Here is a 19916-nt window from a genome sequence, read left to right as displayed (position 1 = left end):
TGAGCCAATTTCACCAACCACAGTTAGCTTAACCGACGGTTAAAGTTAGCAGGATTGACCAATAGAAAGCAGGGTGGATTCATTTCTATTGGTCAATCCTGTTAACTTTAACCGTCGGTTAAGCTAACTGTGGTTGGTGAAATTGGCCCTAAGAGCCTTGGCACATAGAAAATTAAGCAGTAAAACTTAAGCAGTAAGGGCCAATTTCACCAACCACAGTTAGCTTAACCGATGGTTAAAGTTAGCAGAATTGACCAATAGAAATGAATCCACCCTGCTTTCTATTGGTCAATCCTGCTAACTTTAACCGTCGGTTAAGCTAACTGTGGTTGGTGAAATTGGCCCTAAGAAATCAACGGTTTGGATTCGCTGCCGCTTAGGGCCGTGCCTTAAGTTCTTGACTGTGATTGGCTGATTTGCTTACTGCTTGAGTTTTACTGCTTAAGTTTTTCTATGTGCCACGGCATTAAGGTCTATCCAGACAAACTTGCATAGGTGCATAATCATATGCATAAAGAAACGGATTGGTCTATTTCGTTATGGTCATGCATATGGACCAATCAATTCTCTTATGCCCGATCTACAATAGCTGTAGTACGCTGTAGTAAGCCTCAAGATGTAAGAAGATGACCAATCACAGTCGATTATTCTCCTCACATTCGCCTGTAATTGGTCAATTTCTTATGGCTTAAAGCTTACTACAGCTTACTACAGCTATTGTAGATCGGGCATTATGCTTATGTTTATGGGCTTATGCAAGTTTGTGTGGATATAGCGGGGAGCACACGTACACTTCTGCATAACGCATAATGCGTAAGCATAAGAAAATTGATTGGTCCATACACATGTGCATAAGGAAATATACCAATCAATTTTCTTATGCTTACGCATTATGCGTTATGCAAAAGTGTGTGCTCCCCGCTAAGCGTGAAACGTTCTCAAAGGCAGCCAGAGATGCACTGCTCAGCACTGCTAAACTGGACAAAGCCTTGGCTGCGTTCGGAAACGTCATCCGGGTACACACGGGTATACTCCCTTCTCCTTCTAACTCGCTGAGATAGAAAGAGAAGGGAGTATACTCGTGTGCACTCGGGTGACGTTTCCGAACGCAGCCCTTGGATGTGTGAAACGTGAATGGTCGTGGTCGGTGGTCGCTGGCGGATGCCGATGGACACACTGGCCGCGTTCGTGGACGTATGTATTATTTCAATCCGGGCCGCAGGGGGAAGTGATCCGCGCAGTTCCTTGGGCCTAACGCACCTACGGCATTACCGAGTTCAAGACACCGCGGACATGCACGAACAATTATACATACACTCATACACTTACACAGTTTCTTAACTTTTGCTTGGGACGCTTTTATTGAGCGTTCATGTTAATCTAGTCATAGTTCCTTTGTTTTGATGTGATACAACTAGTTTCGGTTTTGCTACTATGGCCACATGGGCTACCCCCACGGTCTTTCCTTTATTTGAATTAAAAAAAAAAAAAAAAAAAAAAAAAAAAAAAATATCCGTTCTGCGTCTCGATTCGTGAATTTATTCACAAAAGAAACGTATGCACAAATTCTGTTTGTACAGAAAAGTTGCAAGTTGATTGGCTATTACTACGTTTACGCGAGCGTTACTTCTGTAGTAACTTACGATATATCACTCGTTTACGCGGAATAAATTATCGTAAGTTACTACAAAATCCCGTTTACGCGAAGGAAAATCCCGTTTACGCGAAGGAATTATCGTAAGTTATTACAGAAGTCACGCTCGCGTAAACAGTATATATGGCATAGGTTTTAGTCAATCAACTTGTAGATTTTTCGTAAGAATGGAATTTGCGCACACGTTTATCTTGCGAATGAATTCAAGAATCGAGCCCCTGGGTATGGCTTTATTGTCGCGAGGGCGCTTGTATCTTATCGCAAGCAATAAGACTAATTACTGTTGATAATTACCGTTTTTAGTTTTTATACGTCAGGAATAGTATACTAGTCTACGCAGTCGACGATTCTTAGGCCCTCTGCACAATGAAAAATATAAGGAACAAAGGAACAGATATTAGCGATTAGAAGGAATCGTGAATAAACTTGGTATAGCATTGATACACGGCTTCCGATAGGTTAAAAATCTACTGCTGTGTTATTCCCTGTTTCTGTTGCTTGTGTTTTTCATTGATGTTTAAGCCCCTTGCACAATAGGCGATAGCGATAGCGACAGCGACATTGCAGCTGTAGCTTTGTCGGCAACTTTGTCGCTATCGCTATCGCTATCGCCTATTGTGCAAGGGGCTTTAGTCCTAAAATCGCAATATCTGTTCCTTATTCCTTTATATATTTTTCATTGTGCGGGGGCCTTTAAGACTCCTGCAAAATTAAAAATATAAGGAACAATTGGAACATATATTAGCGATTAGGACTAAAAACGTGTTTATAATTAATATACGAGTTTAATGAATTTTAGTTTTAACTGGCTTAAAAATCTACTAATTATTTTAGTTTGCTTTACATGTTGCAGATTTTTAAAATTTTAAAATCGTGTAATCATACATTGTTTCCTTTACTTTTAAAAATAAGATTCCTTTCTATAGGAATGTTGGCTATATACATAAAAAATCGGAATCGTTGCTCATAAAAATATTTATAAAAATTGTAGGAAAGCTTTTGATTTCTATAGTCAGCGTTTTCATGTTAAATTCGGAGTTTTTTTCGAGCTTTACGTCGATGCAGTAACTTCATCAATCTTCATTAACTGAGTTAATTTTCTCTGGCAAAATCATTTCTTTTAAATCAACTTTTGTAAAATCTTTATATGCAGACTGTATAATAACTCTTTAATGTCTTTTTTTCCAATTCTTTGAAACCCTGCCTTCTAATAGTATTGGCAATGATCAAAATGCAATTGTGAACACGTGAGTGATTATCCGCGAATACTGAAACGTGACCATCGATATATCGACCGTGAATATATAGTGAATAAGGAGCGTGAACTATATACCTATATAACCGATCAAAATAAAAACGCCGAGTACCTTATTATGGCTCTCAGAGTTACTACTATAATTGTACATTTAGTTTTAAAACTGTAACCATGAACACCTTTTATTTTGTTTGCATTTGATTGCTTTATGCATATATACGAATATTTTGGATAGACTTTATAAACTCTATCTACTTTAGACCTCTTCTCTTTACGTATTTTTATTTAATTTTTTAATATAAAAGATGCAACATAATGCGGTCGAGAGAAACAGATATTTTTATTCAATAAAATAGTATGAGGACTCTCGAAATTAAAATAAGAGAAGTAAATGCTATAAAGGGTCAGACGCAGAACTTTGTGCGTAATATCAGAAAATAACTGATTGGTTGTTGTGATTTTTCCAACACAGTTTCTGAAACTTAGAATCGGTAAGCTCATCAATATGGTACGGAGAACTATATTATTTTAATGTATACCACTGAGGATGGCTCAAAGTTGAGCCGAAACGTACGGATCGATGTAAATCACAACGACCAATAAATCAGTTATTTCTGATATTACGCACGGAATTCTGCGTCTGACCCTTTATAGCCTTTATATACTTCTCAGATATTTTTATGCACTTTGGTTTTATTATGTTTACAAAAAAAAATATATATATATATCATGTATTTGTAAAACACAGTTCGCTTTGATAAAATATATATTAAATTACGTTATTTAATATATATTTTATCAAAGCGAACTGTGTTTTTTTTTAGTTCTGGTACCAGAACTATCGAGAACAGATTTTGCAAAATGCTTGCTGTTTATTAAGATTCTCGTAATGCCGTCGATCGAATACTGGCAAAAATATAGCGAGAATCGCCAATCTAAGATGTGACGGCAGATTGATGGTAGAAGCGGATCTGCAACATGGTACAAGACAGATTGATGGTAGAAACCGCGAACGGAAACCTGCGCTCGACAGAGATTCGATATGCCGTCATGCTGTCAATATGCTGTCATATTACGTTTGCGAGTTCTGCTAAGCAATTAAAGCACGAGCTTAATATATGCGAATACGATCGATGTCGATCTGTGATAATTTTTTCTGGCAGCTTTTGTTTACGAGAAAGACTGTCTATAAATCGAACTAGAGGACTTTTCGACCAAACTTCGGTTAATCACGATAGAGTATAGAATGAGTTACAATAGTTAGATAGATATTATAAAGACGATAAATTGTATAATCGGAAATTTTGCTGCGAAGAACTCTGCTGGTTGAATTAATCGCTGATCAAGTTAATCGCAGTTTATTTAATAAAATATTGAAAGCGTCCTTAGGACAGTATTATCAGATATCGACGTACAAATTGTCGTATGAATGACGTAAAGTGATAATTATGTAGCCGATGCGTCATACTGCTAAGTGCTACGTCATTAACTTCCGAGTATTACTTCTGCTAAATTCTACGTAATGAAAACGGCATTCGATTGATCTCGAGCGAATTGATAAGAGATAGAACAGGGGGGGATGTATATGAATCGAGAATTATCACACAAAATACGTAAAATATACATAGGAGTACGCTAAAACGGCTAAAAGATCTGAACGATATATGTATATAGCAAAGCGCATTTAGTGCATTCCGATAATTTCAGTTTTAGGCGGTGCACTTTGCATACGTGAAATTGCTAAAAGTAAGCTGCAGCTCGAAGCAGGTAGAGACGGCAACAACGATTACCTGTCCGTCTGTACACAAACGCGACACGCACACGAAATTATCGCCATACGATAGGCAGCCTTTCGTGTATCGTGGTGAACGTTATCTCGACGATGATTAACGATATTGTCTTATCTAAAATTTTAGCATTTGCCTCGTGTTAGTGATAAAGTGAGTCTGAGGACGAAGTGAGTTCTGATCGTTCACGCTCGTTTCCTTTTCCGCAAAGATCGTGACGTCAAGTACACAAATTGGTGCCGCAATGTGACTTACGAGTGAACCAATTGTTAAATAGATTAGGATATGTTTTAGCTTCGGAATTTTCTTTTCGACGAACAGCACATATATAGCTATTCCCGTTTCTATAATTAATTTATATATTTTTCTCCGTATAAATATATAATAACAAGACGATTTATATGAAAAATAAGGAGACTTTTATCGGTCCAGAATTGTATTTCATGTATCCAGCCTGAAGGAACTTCGTGCAATTATGTAGGTAGACTTGGAAATTACATTATTATTACATAACAGATGCACACATGGAAACCAATGGATTGCTATCTGATTTTAAATAATGGATTGTTAAATAATTATATAAGTTTTTCGTAAGATCTCTATGTATTATTATTTCATTTGAAATTCTTACGTGCATCAACACGCAATTACTTGGCGTAAAATGTAAACAAATTTTTTTCAAATTCATAAACAATACGTTAGAGATTTAATAACATGAATCAATGACTAAAATTCGTTTTCGAAAAAGAAATTCTCTCATTAGACCATCGGCTACGTTCCGACATCCGACTCCGACATACGACTGATTGTGTGCTTTTCATTTAGCGACTCAAGTCGACACAAGCGTCATTCTGTCTCTTTTCAACATCTAGTGAGCAACAAAGATAGAATGACGCTTGTGTCGAATTGTGTCGTTAACTGGAAAGCACCTATTGTAGACCGGACCTAAGTAAATTGTTGTGATTGCATTTCCAATTTAAGATAACATTATGAAAAGTATATCTACTGTATTTCTTTAACAAGTTTAAGATTTTTTTGAATGGAGGATAAAATAACATCTCTTCGTGTAAACAAACATGCATTTTAAGAAGTTATATAGTAGTACTACAAATGTGTTATTAAACCCAATTAATAATGTGTAAACGTAATCAATGCAGCTTAAAATAAACATTTATAAATTATACGTGTAAGAGAAATAAAGTTAGATAACGTAGATTTTTATACGAGATTAAAAACGCGACAATGAAAGTGCGCTTTTTGAAACGTATGCCGTATGCCGTGAAGTATGCACATATATTATAGATTGCCTCCAACATAGTTCGAAGCTTAAAGTAAACTAAAGTACGACGTGTTTAAATAAGAAAACTGTAACAGAGTCGATGAGTCCGAGACTAGTGACGCTGGAAGGACATAAAGGAAGAGCGAAAGATGCCGGGCACTCTGACATATCCGATTTATGCTGGCGTCGATCCAGTTCCGCCCAGAAGACGCGCCTACACATGGACCGCACAACATCGTTCCGCATCACGTGTGGCAGAAGTCAATGCGCAATTCGGTCGGGTATCGGAAACTGCGGTAAGATATATTGATATATATATATATATATATATATATATATATATATATATATATATATATATATGGAAACGAGAGGAGAAAGGGGGAGAGGGAGAGAGAGAGAGAGAGAGGAGAGGAAAGGGGAGAGTGACAGATTTTTCTCGATTCGCATGCACAGCTCCTATGAGCAGTATTCATAATTCGATCTTACATACTTCGGATCTTTTTAATTTTGGCCTTGTGTGGTACGTCTTAAGTGATGACCTTAAAGCCGGTTCTACAATACGTCGCAAACGATGGCAACTGCTAGTTGAAAAGTGTTATTTTCACGTTGCGCTTGTCAATTGCGGTTGTCAAAAGAGAGTTGGCGAATTTTCAACTTTTTTGGCGACAGTAAACTGGCAATCGCCAATCAGAAATAACACTTTTCAACTGGTAGTTGCCATCGTTTGCAACGTATTGTAGAACCGACTTAAGATTCCACTCAGTTAATGACTATGGTCCACTTAACACACTTCAAATATTTTGAAGCATATTCTTTTTCTTTTAATGAAGAAAAAAGAAGAAGAACGCTTCACAGCATTTTTAGTATATATTAAATGGATTGCAGCCAATGAAATGGTATAGCATCTCGAGAGTGTCTTAAGCCTAGGCTTGTGTTTACGATGCTGGAGATTACTCCGAGATTTCGGACGTCGAAAGAATTGACCAATCACATTTAAACAATTCAGCCAATGACCAATGTCATTGGCTAATTCTTTCTTCGTCCGAGATTTCGGAGTAAAATTTCTAGCATCGTGGACACAACGACACAAGGCTTTAAATATAAAATCGGACTGTGAATTCCGCTTTACAGATATCGTTTTGTGCGAACGTAGTCGACGTTGGTATTCCTGCGGCTAATTTCTCTCTGTGCTACGAGCGAACGCGGTATTGGACAAGAAAAGAAAAACAGAAAACCTTTTGAAAATTTTAAAACTTTCTCACGAAGGAGTTTTTGCATGCAGCCGCATGCCACAGATGTATTTGAAATTTTATATTACATAATAAAGTCACAAATTTTAGACTCATCTTATATGTGAAATATATGTTATATATTTCGAAATTTATTAGTGAAAAATGACGTCAACCTACTTCCTCAAAGATAATTGCATTCGGCAAAAATTTACTCTTATCTCAGGATTTTATGAAATGATTCAATCTTGAAGATAATCAGGTCGACTAGAACAATGGAAATCACGATGAAATAAGATATCTTTACAACTTTTTACGACTTCGTGAATTCGACAACCACAATATTCAGGCAATTTGCATCTTAAATTTATTTAAGTAAGATTTATCTTAGGGAACTTGTCGTACGCTATCGTAATAGTAAAAAATTGAAACTTTGTGGGAAACTTCAAGAAGAAATCTTAACAAGAGCAAAAGAGATATTTTTTAACATTATTTATTCTTACAAATATAAATCTATAAGTGCAATGCTGGTCTACAACCTTGCTTTAACGGGTATATAAGCTCTAAGCTTTAAGAAATTGACCAATCACAACCGAGTATTCTCCTCACATTTCATTGTGATTGGTCAATTTCTTACGGCTTAGAGCTTAAATACCCTTTAAAGTAGCATTGCACTTATAGATTTATATTTGTAAGAACAAATAATGTGTTAAAAAATATCTCTTTTGCTCTTGTTAAGATTTCTTCTTGAAGTTTCCCGCAAAGTTTAAATTTGGTTACTATTACGATAGCGTACGACAAGTTTCCTAAGATAAATCTTACTTAAATAGATTTAAGATGCAAATTGTCTGAAATTTGTGGTTGTCGAATTCACGAAGTCGTAAAAAGTTGTAAAGATATCTTATTTCATCGTGATTTCCATTGTTCTAGTCAACCTGATTATCTTCAAGATTGAATCATTTCATATAAAATCCTGAGATAGAGTCAACATCGGGCACACCACCGCGCAACGTTATCGGCATTGCCGGTACGTCGCCTCATTCATCACCGGCGGTGTCGCGACCACAGAACTCTACCAAGCTTATGCTGACAACGTCGCCGAAACTCGTACGCACCTCCATAAGCAACGTGTTTGTGGCGCCAATGTCGTCATCATCATCGTCGTCGTCGTCGTCGTCGTCGTCGTCGTCGTCGTCGTCGTCGTCGTCATCGTCATCATTGTTATCGTCACAGAATCGTCCCTTTTTGCCGAATGCAATAATCTTTGAGGAAGTAGGTTGACGTCATTTTTAAAATAATATTTTGTGGTAATAAATTTTTTTGTTTAAATAATAAACACAAATATTATTTTTTATTCAAAATGTACACACGTAAACTGTGTATCAATATTAAATTAACATTAGAATATAATAAATATATAAATAAAACGTGTTTAAACAGTTTAAATGCACATTTTGAGGAACTTTTGCATCTAGTGCGCACTCTATCGCCTGTAAATTTTCTCGCAAAATTTTCATATTTTCCAGTATATCGAGCCTCTCCACAAATAAATAACATTTCTATCGTAGAGGAGAGATTGTATAGCAGGGATTTTAAATAGATTAAGAACAATTGGCAGGAGATTTTTCATATTTATTTGTCGCGTAGACACGCGAGCGCGATCGGTCCGCGTGTTTGCCGCTCTTTGAATATTTAAACGGCAAGCTGGCCATCTTTGAACCCGGAAGCGGGCATGTCACATCCGTCTCTCGGTCGCGCAATAGTCGCGGAGGGGGGTCAGCGCAAAATAGGTTTCTTGATGGCACACAAGAAACTGTGAGGTTCGTTAAATAGCAAGAGAGAGCGGTCGGCGATTAGGTACCAATCGAGCACACGTAACGTTAATGGCAGAAGAACATGTTTACGGTTACAATCCGACGGTCGGAGTCGACGGCGATTCCGTACGTAACACCACTTTGACAGATTGACAAGTACAGGTTGGGTTTTCTGGGCGACTGATAAAGGCGCAACCGAACGACGAGTGTGTTACGGGGCACGGCTGTTTATTGCCACACGGGCGGATATTTTTTTCCTTCCTTCCGCACGGCCGAATCGTCGCGGTCGATATATACGTGGTGCGTCCCGACCAGCAGTGTGTGTACGCCGATGACGATGACGATGATCGTAATCCTATCGGAAAGATAGTTCCCGATGTTAATCCCTAAATTACACTTGCAACGTAGCAATATTTTAACGACGACGTCGCTCGCACGTGTCTCCCAAATGGCGTGTTAATTATCGATTCTACATTTCGGTGGTCATTATTGTTGCGATAAACACGTTTGGAGTAACTTTCATGTAATTGTTGGCGACATATCTTGTGCAATGTAGTGCAATATTCAGGAAAGGCTTGTCTGCCATTATGATAATAATCAGTCGGAGAGATATCGTTTGATAATTTTTCTCTAGTGTCTGTACAAAAGTAACGCTTGTATGTTTAATGCTTGTAACATAGCTGTGGAAATATTTTGTGGAAAGAGGCATTTGTAAATCTCAATTATGTTTCGATATTTGTTATATTTTTGATAGTATTATTAAAAAAAAAAAAATATATATATATATATATATATATATATATATTTCATATTAATGCCATGTTGGATATACCTGTCGATAATGGAGCATAATTTTGATAATTGATTGTTTGATCGAATGATTTATTTATTTAGAGAGACGAAACGAGCAAGTTGAGGTTAAAAGTAATTGCTGGGCACCATCTAGCTAAGAAAGATATTTTTGGTGCAAGCGATCCCTATGTACGCGTGGACTTGAACACAATAAATGGGGATCAGACAGTGGATTCTGCACTTACAAGAACCAAGAAGAAGACATTGAATCCTGTCTGGGAAGAAGAATTTATATTTAGGGTAAGTGGAGTAAAGAGAAAGTAAAAGAATTATGAAAAACGCCTTTTCCTAAGATATTTTTCGTGTTATTTCCAAGTTTTATGTGTAAACATGTATTATTAGCATAAACTATTTTTTTTGGCAGGTAAAACCAGTAGAACACAAATTGGTCTTACAAGTTTTTGATGAAAACAGATTGACAAGGGATGATTTTCTTGGTATGGTTGAGTTAACATTGATTAATTTACCAAAGGAACAAGAAGGTCGCTCTATTCCTGCTAGGAATTATGTACTTCGCCCTCGTAGGTAAGTATCTTTGACGATTTTGCTTCATGCTACATATTTTCCAACTTAATTTATACTACACATCTTGATCTAATTTACATTATTTATATCCAATTGCGATATATAAGTTTGGTATGTTATAACTTTCAAGCAATTAGCACGAGCAATAAGTCATACATTATCAATTATTTTAGTCGCTTTGACTTAAATTTTCAGTAACATGCGCTGTATATATAATTTGGACTTGACTATATTAATTAAAAAATATCTAATTGTATATACACTTTACATTAATATTGTTTTATTGAAATTTTTTTGCTTTGTACTTTTTTATTTGCGAATGCAAAATGAATAACTTATGAGGATATGGCTAGTAATCATTCCAGTCAGCGGTCACGAGTTAAGGGAACATTGGAACTGTATCATGCATACATTTCCGATTCATCTAGTATTGAAAATGACAATGGAGACGTATCTGATTCAGGCGGATGGGAATTAGTACAGCCAGAGAATAACAGTCCAGTAGAACAAAGTGCAGATGTATGTTTGCATAGAGAGGAATTTTTGTTATACTAACTTTGTTATATTAATTTATATATTTTTTTAAGTACAACAAACTAATTAAATGTATTTTTTGCATACTTGTAAAATAAGAATAATGCAATCTTATTACACAACTCTACGAATCTTTAAAATACTTTTGCAGATTACCATGGTTAATAGGCCATTACCACCGGGGTGGGAAGAAAGACAGGATGCAAATGGTCGGACATACTATGTTAATCATATAGCGCGTTTCACACAATGGGAACGACCAGAACCGTACGTGACAGCATTTATTCAATATATAGATATTCGATACGCGCGTTCAAGAAATATAATATCTATATTTCAAAATGTTATCTTATTGTAACAGAGATACAACAGCACCAAGTGGAATTGTTGAACAACGTAATTTGGATACAGCAGCTACTGAGTTTCAACGACGGTTTCACATTAGTGCTGATGATGAAGGTAGACACAGGAACTCGGTAGTAAATCAAGTAAGTTCAACAGTGTTTTTTATTAAAATTTTCAAGATGCTACTTTTGCATTAAAAAAACTATACATACCTTACATAAACAACATATATAAAGAATTAGACTGCAAATTATACTTATATACTAATTTTTTAAACATATAGGTAGGAAACACATTGAGTTATTAAAATTAAATCTACTTTATAATCATGTTGTGTCTTGAATAGCTATTTACATTATTGCTCCGTGTTATTGATATTATATATTATATCTATTTGTTTTAGAAAATTTTCAAATTTATTAGATTTATTTATCTTTATGATAAATATAAAAAGATACCTTTTAATTACATTTCTAAAGAATGATATCTTTCTGTATATCTTTCAAAAGTTAAAGTTACGTAATAGTATTCTCTGCTTTCAAATCTCCATGCTGGTAGGCATTACTATGTTTTCTTTATTTATTTATTGATATTTCACGTAAGATATATGTTCATACACACACACGCACAAAAATTTTAATATATATTGAAACAATCATTGTAAATATGCTGTATATCCGATTTAGTGGTACATTTGTAAAAAGAATACAGGCACATTATTAATTTTATATTAACTTGAACTTTATAAAATTATTTTATTATATGTTTGAGATGTTTCTTTACAAATGTTAGCAAGAATTTTCTTAGATTTTTCCCAACATTTATTTCAATAATGGATTTGGATACATGCAACATAGTTTGTATAAACATGTTTGTTCTTGCATATTTTTCTCTATGTAAGAATGTGTTTAGTAAATGTAGTAAAATAGTATTATATTCTGATCAATTTATAGGTGGTATATAATATTGGCAATTTAGTGTTAGACATTAATAAGATTTAATTATCACGAAACACAAAATAGCTTTTTATTCTTAATATGTTCTTAAATGGTTAAACAACATTTTTAAACGCGTATGTATTACAATTCTGGAATTAGCATATCTATTCATACAATTCGTATGATTAGCATGCAGTATGTAGAAATTTGTGCATGTGTGTGTAAGGATGGTGAAGTTCTACGCGAGGACGATGAAGATTCGGAAGCAAGAGATTGTGAGGGTGGGGATCATAGGGGAGGGGGTATTGGGGATACTTCTTCAGACTCCGGACGTTCTGTCGATCAACGTGGCTACCTTAGTGAATCTGAAGAACAGGTATTAATATACATAAAGTTGTTATGTTCACCTTTAGTTGAATGTAACGCTTAATACGTGTATATTTGTGTGCTTGTTGTAAAGTGAATATTAGCATATGTAAGTTTTATTTCATGCATCAATTTCATTTGATTCAACTCTGATAAAGCTAAGTTATATAGACTAGTTATACATTATACAGACTAGAGATATAGTCATGAGTATTCTAGTTTCTTTATAACTGTTATATAGCTTAATAGTATATTACACTACAAGGGCCAAAAGTTGAATTTTCGGCCTTTCCGAGATTTCAACTTTTGGCCCGCGTAGTGTATACGATTTTTCTTCATAGCCGGTCGAAAGTACGTTATTAATTTTACTTTTTTTAACTTTAAATGTTAATAAGCATGTTTTTGATGCCTGCCCCCGACATTTGCGGCACGAGCGAAGCGGGGGGCAGGCATCAAATACATTCGAAGAGTCAAGTCTTGTCATATTTTGTAAAAATAAATTCACGTGCGTGCCAACGGTGTGACCGTTGGTATGTGTGTGCACGTGTGTCGCGCGGATTCGCACGCCAGGACGATCGATAAGCCGTCCGTCGTCGGGATCGCGTCTTCCGGCCGGGGAACGAGACGCGGATCGTCGAGAAGCCCGGCACGTGCCGGCACCGTTCCCTCGAGCCTACAAGTCGGCGAAAACCTAACCTGCAAAGGCAACTGACGCCTCGAACCTACGCTTCGAGAGGTACTGGAACGTAATCTCGAAGTTCCTATCCGGTTCGTGTTACCGCCGTATAGAGAGCGCGCGTGTACTTCTCACAGGGAGTAAATGTTAAACTTTCGTCCCTGCTATTAGGGACGAAAGTACGTACTTTCGACCGAGGTATGAAGAAAAAATATATTATTGAATAGAGTATATAAAAGTATATAAAAATATGTATTTATACTAGAAAGTTCCAGTTATAGCATCAGGTAGAACTTACAAACTTAGATTTTCTCTTTTTTTTGGTGTAATGATATTTGTTGGCATTATTATTCTTTATTTCTTAAAATGTATTTTTGATTTATTTTATGCACTACCGCTTTACAATTTAATATCTATATAGCATGCTCTACTTAGAACTTTTTATTTTGAAAATTTCTTTATGTGTATAAAATTTAGCGTAAATCTTTCGTGTTGTATACTTATTATAAATAATATAAATAAAAAATGTACCCTAAATTATTATAAATAATATAGATAAAAATATGCTTCAAAGTAAAAAAAAAATCTTATATTTAACAATATATTCTTTTGAAATTGTAATATATGCACTAGCTTATTATATTAATAAATACACATATCATTCTCATTTTGTATTTACATATTTTATTTTATTCAATTGTAATATATAAATATTTTTATGTTATATTTACAGACTGATGATAATATCGATAGTCCAGCTGGTTCGAGACGTTCATCGGAGCAGGTATGTTTAATTATGGATTCTATTAAATATCATTTATATTATTATCTAATATATTTTCTTCTTTTATCATAAAAATTTTAGATTGAAAGTCCCAAACCTACTCTTCCCGTATCTAATGATGAAGGATTACCTCCTGGTTGGGGCATGCAAGTAGCACCTAATGGTAGAATATTTTTTATTGATCACAATGAGAGGGCGACAACTTGGATTGATCCTAGAACGGGACGACCGAGCTCTATACCTAATCATACTGCACCATCAACGACATCGAGAGGTGATTTAGATCAATTAGGACCGCTTCCAGAAGGATGGGAGGAAAGAGTACACACTGATGGACGAATCTTTTTTATAGATCACAGTATGTGCATAATTTTCCATACATTAAAGTTTTAAATTATAATAATATATCTGGATATCTATTTATCTTTTTTGTTATAGATACAAGAACAACACAATGGGAAGATCCGCGTATGTCTAATCCTCAAATTGCTGGCCCGGTATGATTACAAATGTTTTATATGAACCCTTTTATTAGGAAAATTGTGTGTACACACACACACATACACACATACACACGCACGCACGCACACACACATACATACATTCAGATTTAGATTTACAATTAGATTTAGAATTAGAAATAATTTGTAGACTGTAATGCGTTTTCAGGCTGTACCATATTCAAGAGACTATAAGCGTAAATATGAGTATCTGAAATCACAACTGAGAAAGCCTGTATGTAGATGGTCATCATTTATTAAGTCACCTTTGACGTAGATATGATCATTATATCTATATATCTTATTACAGAATAATGTTCCTAATAAGTTTGAGATAAAAGTTGGACGGAATAATATTTTGGAAGATTCGTACCGTATTATAAGCTCTGTTAACAGAGTTGATATTCTAAAAACGAAATTATGGGTAGAATTTGAAGGAGAAGTAGGCTTAGATTATGGTGGCCTTGCAAGAGAATGGTTCTTCTTATTGTCTAAGGAAATGTTTAATCCATACTATGGACTTTTTGAGTATTCTGCAACGTGAGTATAAAAATTATATCTTAATGCTTGTAATGTATGATTATATTATGGAACAAAAATGATATAATTTTTTTATTTTTAGTGATAACTATACACTGCAAATTAATCCTTGTTCTGGTGTATGTAACGAAGAGCATTTGAATTACTTTAAATTTATCGGACGTATAGCAGGAATGGCGGTTTATCACGGTAAACTTTTGGATGGTAGGTCTTAATATATAGTAAAATTTGTAATAATTATAATATTAACATATATGATAAAATAACTGTTATTAAATAAATTTATTTTTTAGCTTTCTTTATTCGACCATTTTATAAAATGATGTTGGGTAAATCAATTGATCTGAAGGATATGGAGAGCGTCGATTCTGAATATTACAACTCTCTTTTATGGATTAAAGAGAATGATCCTAGTGAATTAGAACTCACTTTCAGTCTCGACGAAGAAAGCTTTGGTCATACTTCCCAAAGAGACTTAAAGCCAGATGGTGCTAATATTCCTTTGACCGATGAAAATAAAGACGAATATATAAGTTTAGTTATACAGTGGCGATTTGTATCTCGCGTGCAGGAACAAATGAATGCCTTCTTAGAAGGGTTCAACGCTCTTATACCACCAACATTGGTAAAAATATTCGATGAACATGAACTGGAATTGTTAATGTGTGGCATACAGCATATTGATGTGAAAGACTGGAAACAAAATACTTTGTATAAAGGAGACTATCATGCAAACCACATTGTTGTGCAATGGTTCTGGAGAGTCGTTTTGTCATTTAGCAATGAAATGCGTTCTAGATTATTACAGTTTGTAACTGGCACATCACGTGTTCCAATGAATGGATTCAAAGAACTTTATGGCAGTAATGGACCGCAATTATTCACAATTGAAAGGTGGGGTACACCAGAGAATTATCCAAGAGCTCATACTTGGTGAGTTTTTATTTTATGAAAGTAATTTATTTGCTAAAGTTTCTAATTTACTCTAAACTATATATATATTTTATCTATTTTATATATTGTATCCTTAAAAAAAGGAATTATAAAATATGGTTATTTATCAGCTTAGCTTATTTCATTATCATTGAAATAATTTTTTGTATACAAATTTGTCATACAATAGTATAAATTATTGTTTCAGTTTTAATCGTATTGACCTTCCTCCGTATAAAAGTTATCAACAACTCAGGGATAAGCTAGTTAAAGCAATTGAAGGTTCTCAAGGTTTTGCTGGAGTCGACTAGCACGAAATACCTTTGTTCATGATGATATCTGTAATATAATGTATATATTACATATACCTATATAGAGGTACACAGAAAAGTATATTATCTTAATATGATTATCTATTTAAAAATTTTCTGCACTTTAATGATTTTGTTGTCTTTTAATTATAAGCGGCAACATTAAAATATATTGAAAATAATATGTTTAAAAGTTAAATCGCTTAGTTTTTCTAAATAACTTTCAATAAGCCTTTCAGCATACGCTTTTGAAAATACTTCTAATGAAAAATATTTATATAATCTGAAGTAGACTGTTAAAACTTGCAGTCAGACATTTAATTAATCCACTCTTGACTTGATTAAAGACATGCCATATTTTTACTATTACAACTGGGATTTTCTAGGAGAAGTGATTTGGCTGCTATAACAATGTGATATTATGATATTGATTTATTAACTGATTCTTTTCTTCGTTAATAATAATATGAGAATGTTGTTATGAAATGACTGTACATGATAAAATTATGACAAGTTGTTTCAAAATGACATTGTGACATGTGAAAATAAGAACAATCAATGTTATTCTGCGACTCAAAAATTCTCTGCACATAGATATATTTTCTTTTTTTTATTTTTAAATCGTAAGATATTGATATAATGCTATTTTGTTGTCAATAAACTCAATTCTTGAAATTTGTACTTGTATAAAATAAAATAAAAATTACTTAACTTTCTTTTTAATTAAAAAATTTACTGTCTAATTTTATATTGCATACTCGAAATACTGACTGTTGTTTCAGGAAAAAGTATATTGTTTTTTCTAATAAATCAAACTTCTAATATTGTAAATATGGATTATATATATATATATATATATATATATATATATATATACATATATGTCATAATTTTAATTATATTTTTATGGCATACCAAACTATACTTCTCTTTTTCCACTTTAACAACACGTAAACTTTCAATTCCCCTTTTCAACTGTTTATTATGTAAAACTGTTTGTCTTTTGTTGAAGAGCAAAGATAAACTTTTGCTTGTCACATATATATACATATATTTTACATGCATATATATAAGTATAAACTAACTTATCTTTTTTCCTTTATATATATTGTTTCTTTTATAGTCTTTTTGATTATCAAATGATACAAGGTAGCATTATATATATATAGAAATTGTATTGTTCAAGAACGCATACTCCTATAATGTACAAACGAATATAAACAGTTTTATAAACAATTAGTATATTATTAGAAGAAAAGGCAAGAAACGATAGAAACCAAAGCTAATAAAGTAACATTTTTATTTCAAAATTTTCATTTTGTTTTGTGCTAAATAGTACAAAATGAAATTATGTAGTTTAGAATAAGTTATTGGAAGAAAATTCATATTTTATCGTATTAACATACAAAATAAGATACGCAGAATTTTAATCATATTGATAAACTTATTTTTAAAAATATATATTGACGAACTAACAAAATTAAATTAATTGGTTGCAGGTTATCATTAATTTTACCTTGCTTGTTCTTCTGAGTTAATGACTTAAGGATATATGTTGTACTCAGGAAATATAATTGTATACAGTACATTAAATGAAGGAACAAATTCATTACAACATTGTTTTCCAGAAATTTAAATTATTGTGTATATTTTCTCATTATTCTGGTGCAGCAAAACTCAATAGTCTCGAAAAATAATTTAAGTATTGCTTCTTGTTAATATCCTTAATCGCAGATGACGAAATCAGTGTCAGATACGAATGCCTTGTATTATAACATTTATTCGCAGAATTAACATGCATTCTGAAGGATACGGAGTTAATATAACATTCCATCCTGTTTATACAGCTTATTTTATTGTAAACAGGTACGTCCCGTTAGATAATAAATAATATTGTCATGACAGAAATTTTGTGGCCTTAAATTCTGGTTATGAAATTTCTTATTTTAATAAGTCTCTCGTTCGTAAAATGTAGATTTGTAAATGATAGTAAAGTGCGCTAATTATTCGCTGATAAATGAATATCCTTTGGAATTGCTTCATCTTCATCTTCATATTAGATTTGCAGAGCGATATACATAAGCTTACATTTAATAAGTTAGTATTTCCTAGCTTGGAGATGACAAGCTGTATCCAGCTGTAATCTAATATGTTATGAAGTGCGTATAATACCCTAAGTAACCTAAGTTCATTAATAGAACAATAAAACAACCAGCGCACAGTCCAATCTTCGCATATTAAAGTTTAGATTGGATAAGGAAGAAGATTATCACTATGCATGTGCAGTGCGGTGTTCTCTGAGTCTGTCTTTCAAAACTGGTATCTTTAAATTAATACTTGAAATCTATTCTTTACAATATGATCGTCTTGTATCTTTAAGATGTAACAAGATTAATTCACTTAATTTATTCCAAAATATGACAACACGCGCGTGTGCGTGCGTACATCATTTATATATTATATGAAATTCATGATTTGCAAATAGTATGGTGAAGCAATAAATATTACATGTAATTAACGTTAGATGGACTTACAGAATATTGTCATAATGTAATGCAGACGATACGAGAGACTCGTAAATTTTTGTAATCGAGTTTGAGTATACTCTATTTTAGCTTCTTGTATTATATTCCTATACAAAAAAATCACAAATACGAAAAGGCAGTATATGAATACGATAAGATATCTAATGAATTTAATAATCACGTTTGGTATCCTATGTATCGCATAAACATTTTTACAGACGGCGTGTTAAAATTGTATTTACTTGTAAATTGACGATATCAAAAAGAAGATTCAAATCTAGGTATTATCAGATAGATATTCTGTTTGAAAATGACCGCATTTATGCTTGATCTATATAAATAGTCCGTAAAACTTAATGCCTTACGATAATTATATCACGCATTAGAATATATCTACTTAACGTGTGCATTATTATTTACTGTTGTAACGATACGTTGACTTTATTATTGCGTCAGATAGCTATTGTTTAACAGTATACACTTTACGTGTCCTTTATCTATATGTCTATTTTCACTACCAATGCCTTATTTAATTTAGGACGGAAGGAGACTTAATTGTTTTAAGCTAGCTCAATGTGGTACACAACACGTTTTATTTCCATACATACTTACGTGCACGAACTGAAAGAAATGCGTGACTTAATTACGTTATATTCATGTAAATATTAAAAAAAAAAAATATATATATATATACGTTGTAATATATTATAAAAAAATGAGCGCTTCTATATCGCAGTTGCAACAAGGAGTAAAAGATATGCTTACCGTGCTACGCCCTTGCGTTACGATCATTAATTACTAACGAAATACGGTGGTTTTCAATCATGAAAAAAAAATTTTTTAGTATTAATATTATATTTAATAAAATTAATATTACAAGGTGAATTATGTTCTTATATAATATATATTGTGAAAAACCATACTATATATGCAAATAAATTATATTAAAAAGTTGCACATTACGTAATTCTCAATATCCATCATAAATGATAAATAGAGACGTGTCTAGGGTTCTTTTACTAATTTGTCATTTATTTCTACGTAAGCAGAAAGTCAAAATATTATT

General features: G+C 33.4%; 1 protein-coding gene across 7 annotated transcripts; it reads left to right on the top strand.

Annotated features, from left to right (window-relative positions):
• The first annotated feature begins 1176 nt into the window (after positions 1-1176).
• Positions 1177-19807, top strand: Nedd4 (E3 ubiquitin-protein ligase Nedd4). Of its 7 annotated transcripts, XR_011730909.1 has the most exons (17): positions 4872-5173; positions 6071-6271; positions 9916-10113; positions 10238-10398; positions 10752-10917; positions 11084-11199; positions 11294-11420; positions 12442-12591; positions 13991-14041; positions 14123-14399; positions 14480-14538; positions 14711-14776; positions 14852-15081; positions 15164-15285; positions 15375-16014; positions 16223-16392; positions 17825-19807. XR_011730909.1 is itself a non-coding variant. In XM_071770798.1 (16 exons), exons 2-16 carry the CDS (start codon positions 6125-6127, stop codon positions 16323-16325), a joined length of 2613 nt encoding a protein of 870 aa, XP_071626899.1. In that variant the 5' UTR covers positions 1177-1194; positions 6071-6124; the 3' UTR covers positions 16326-19807. The 7 variants fall into 7 exon arrangements, 6 of the variants coding, with proteins under 6 accessions (XP_071626899.1, XP_071626900.1, XP_071626898.1 ...); XM_071770798.1 differs by lacking the exon at positions 4872-5173 and adding an exon at positions 1177-1194 and having other exon boundaries at positions 16223-19807; XM_071770799.1 differs by having other exon boundaries at positions 4868-5173; positions 10764-10917; positions 16223-19807.
• The last annotated feature ends 109 nt before the right edge of the window (positions 19808-19916 follow it).

This window comes from Temnothorax longispinosus, chromosome 2 (genome assembly GCF_030848805.1).
Source record: "Temnothorax longispinosus isolate EJ_2023e chromosome 2, Tlon_JGU_v1, whole genome shotgun sequence".
NCBI lineage: Eukaryota > Metazoa > Arthropoda > Insecta > Hymenoptera > Formicidae > Temnothorax > Temnothorax longispinosus.
This window is presented reverse-complemented; position numbering and strand designations above follow the sequence as displayed.

What these genes read in the sequence shown, in the direction of transcription:
- Nedd4 (XM_071770798.1), top strand. Translation starts at nt 6,125, where the DNA reads ATGCCGGGCACTCTGACATATCCGATTTATGCTGGCGTCGATCCAGTT. An exon ending in CGAGACGTTCATCGGAGCAG is followed by an intron (nt 14,042 to 14,122) that starts GTATGTTTAATT and finishes TAAAAATTTTAG; the next exon opens with ATTGAAAGTCCCAAACCTAC. An exon ending in ATCCTCAAATTGCTGGCCCG is followed by an intron (nt 14,539 to 14,710) that starts GTATGATTACAA and finishes ATGCGTTTTCAG; the next exon opens with GCTGTACCATATTCAAGAGA.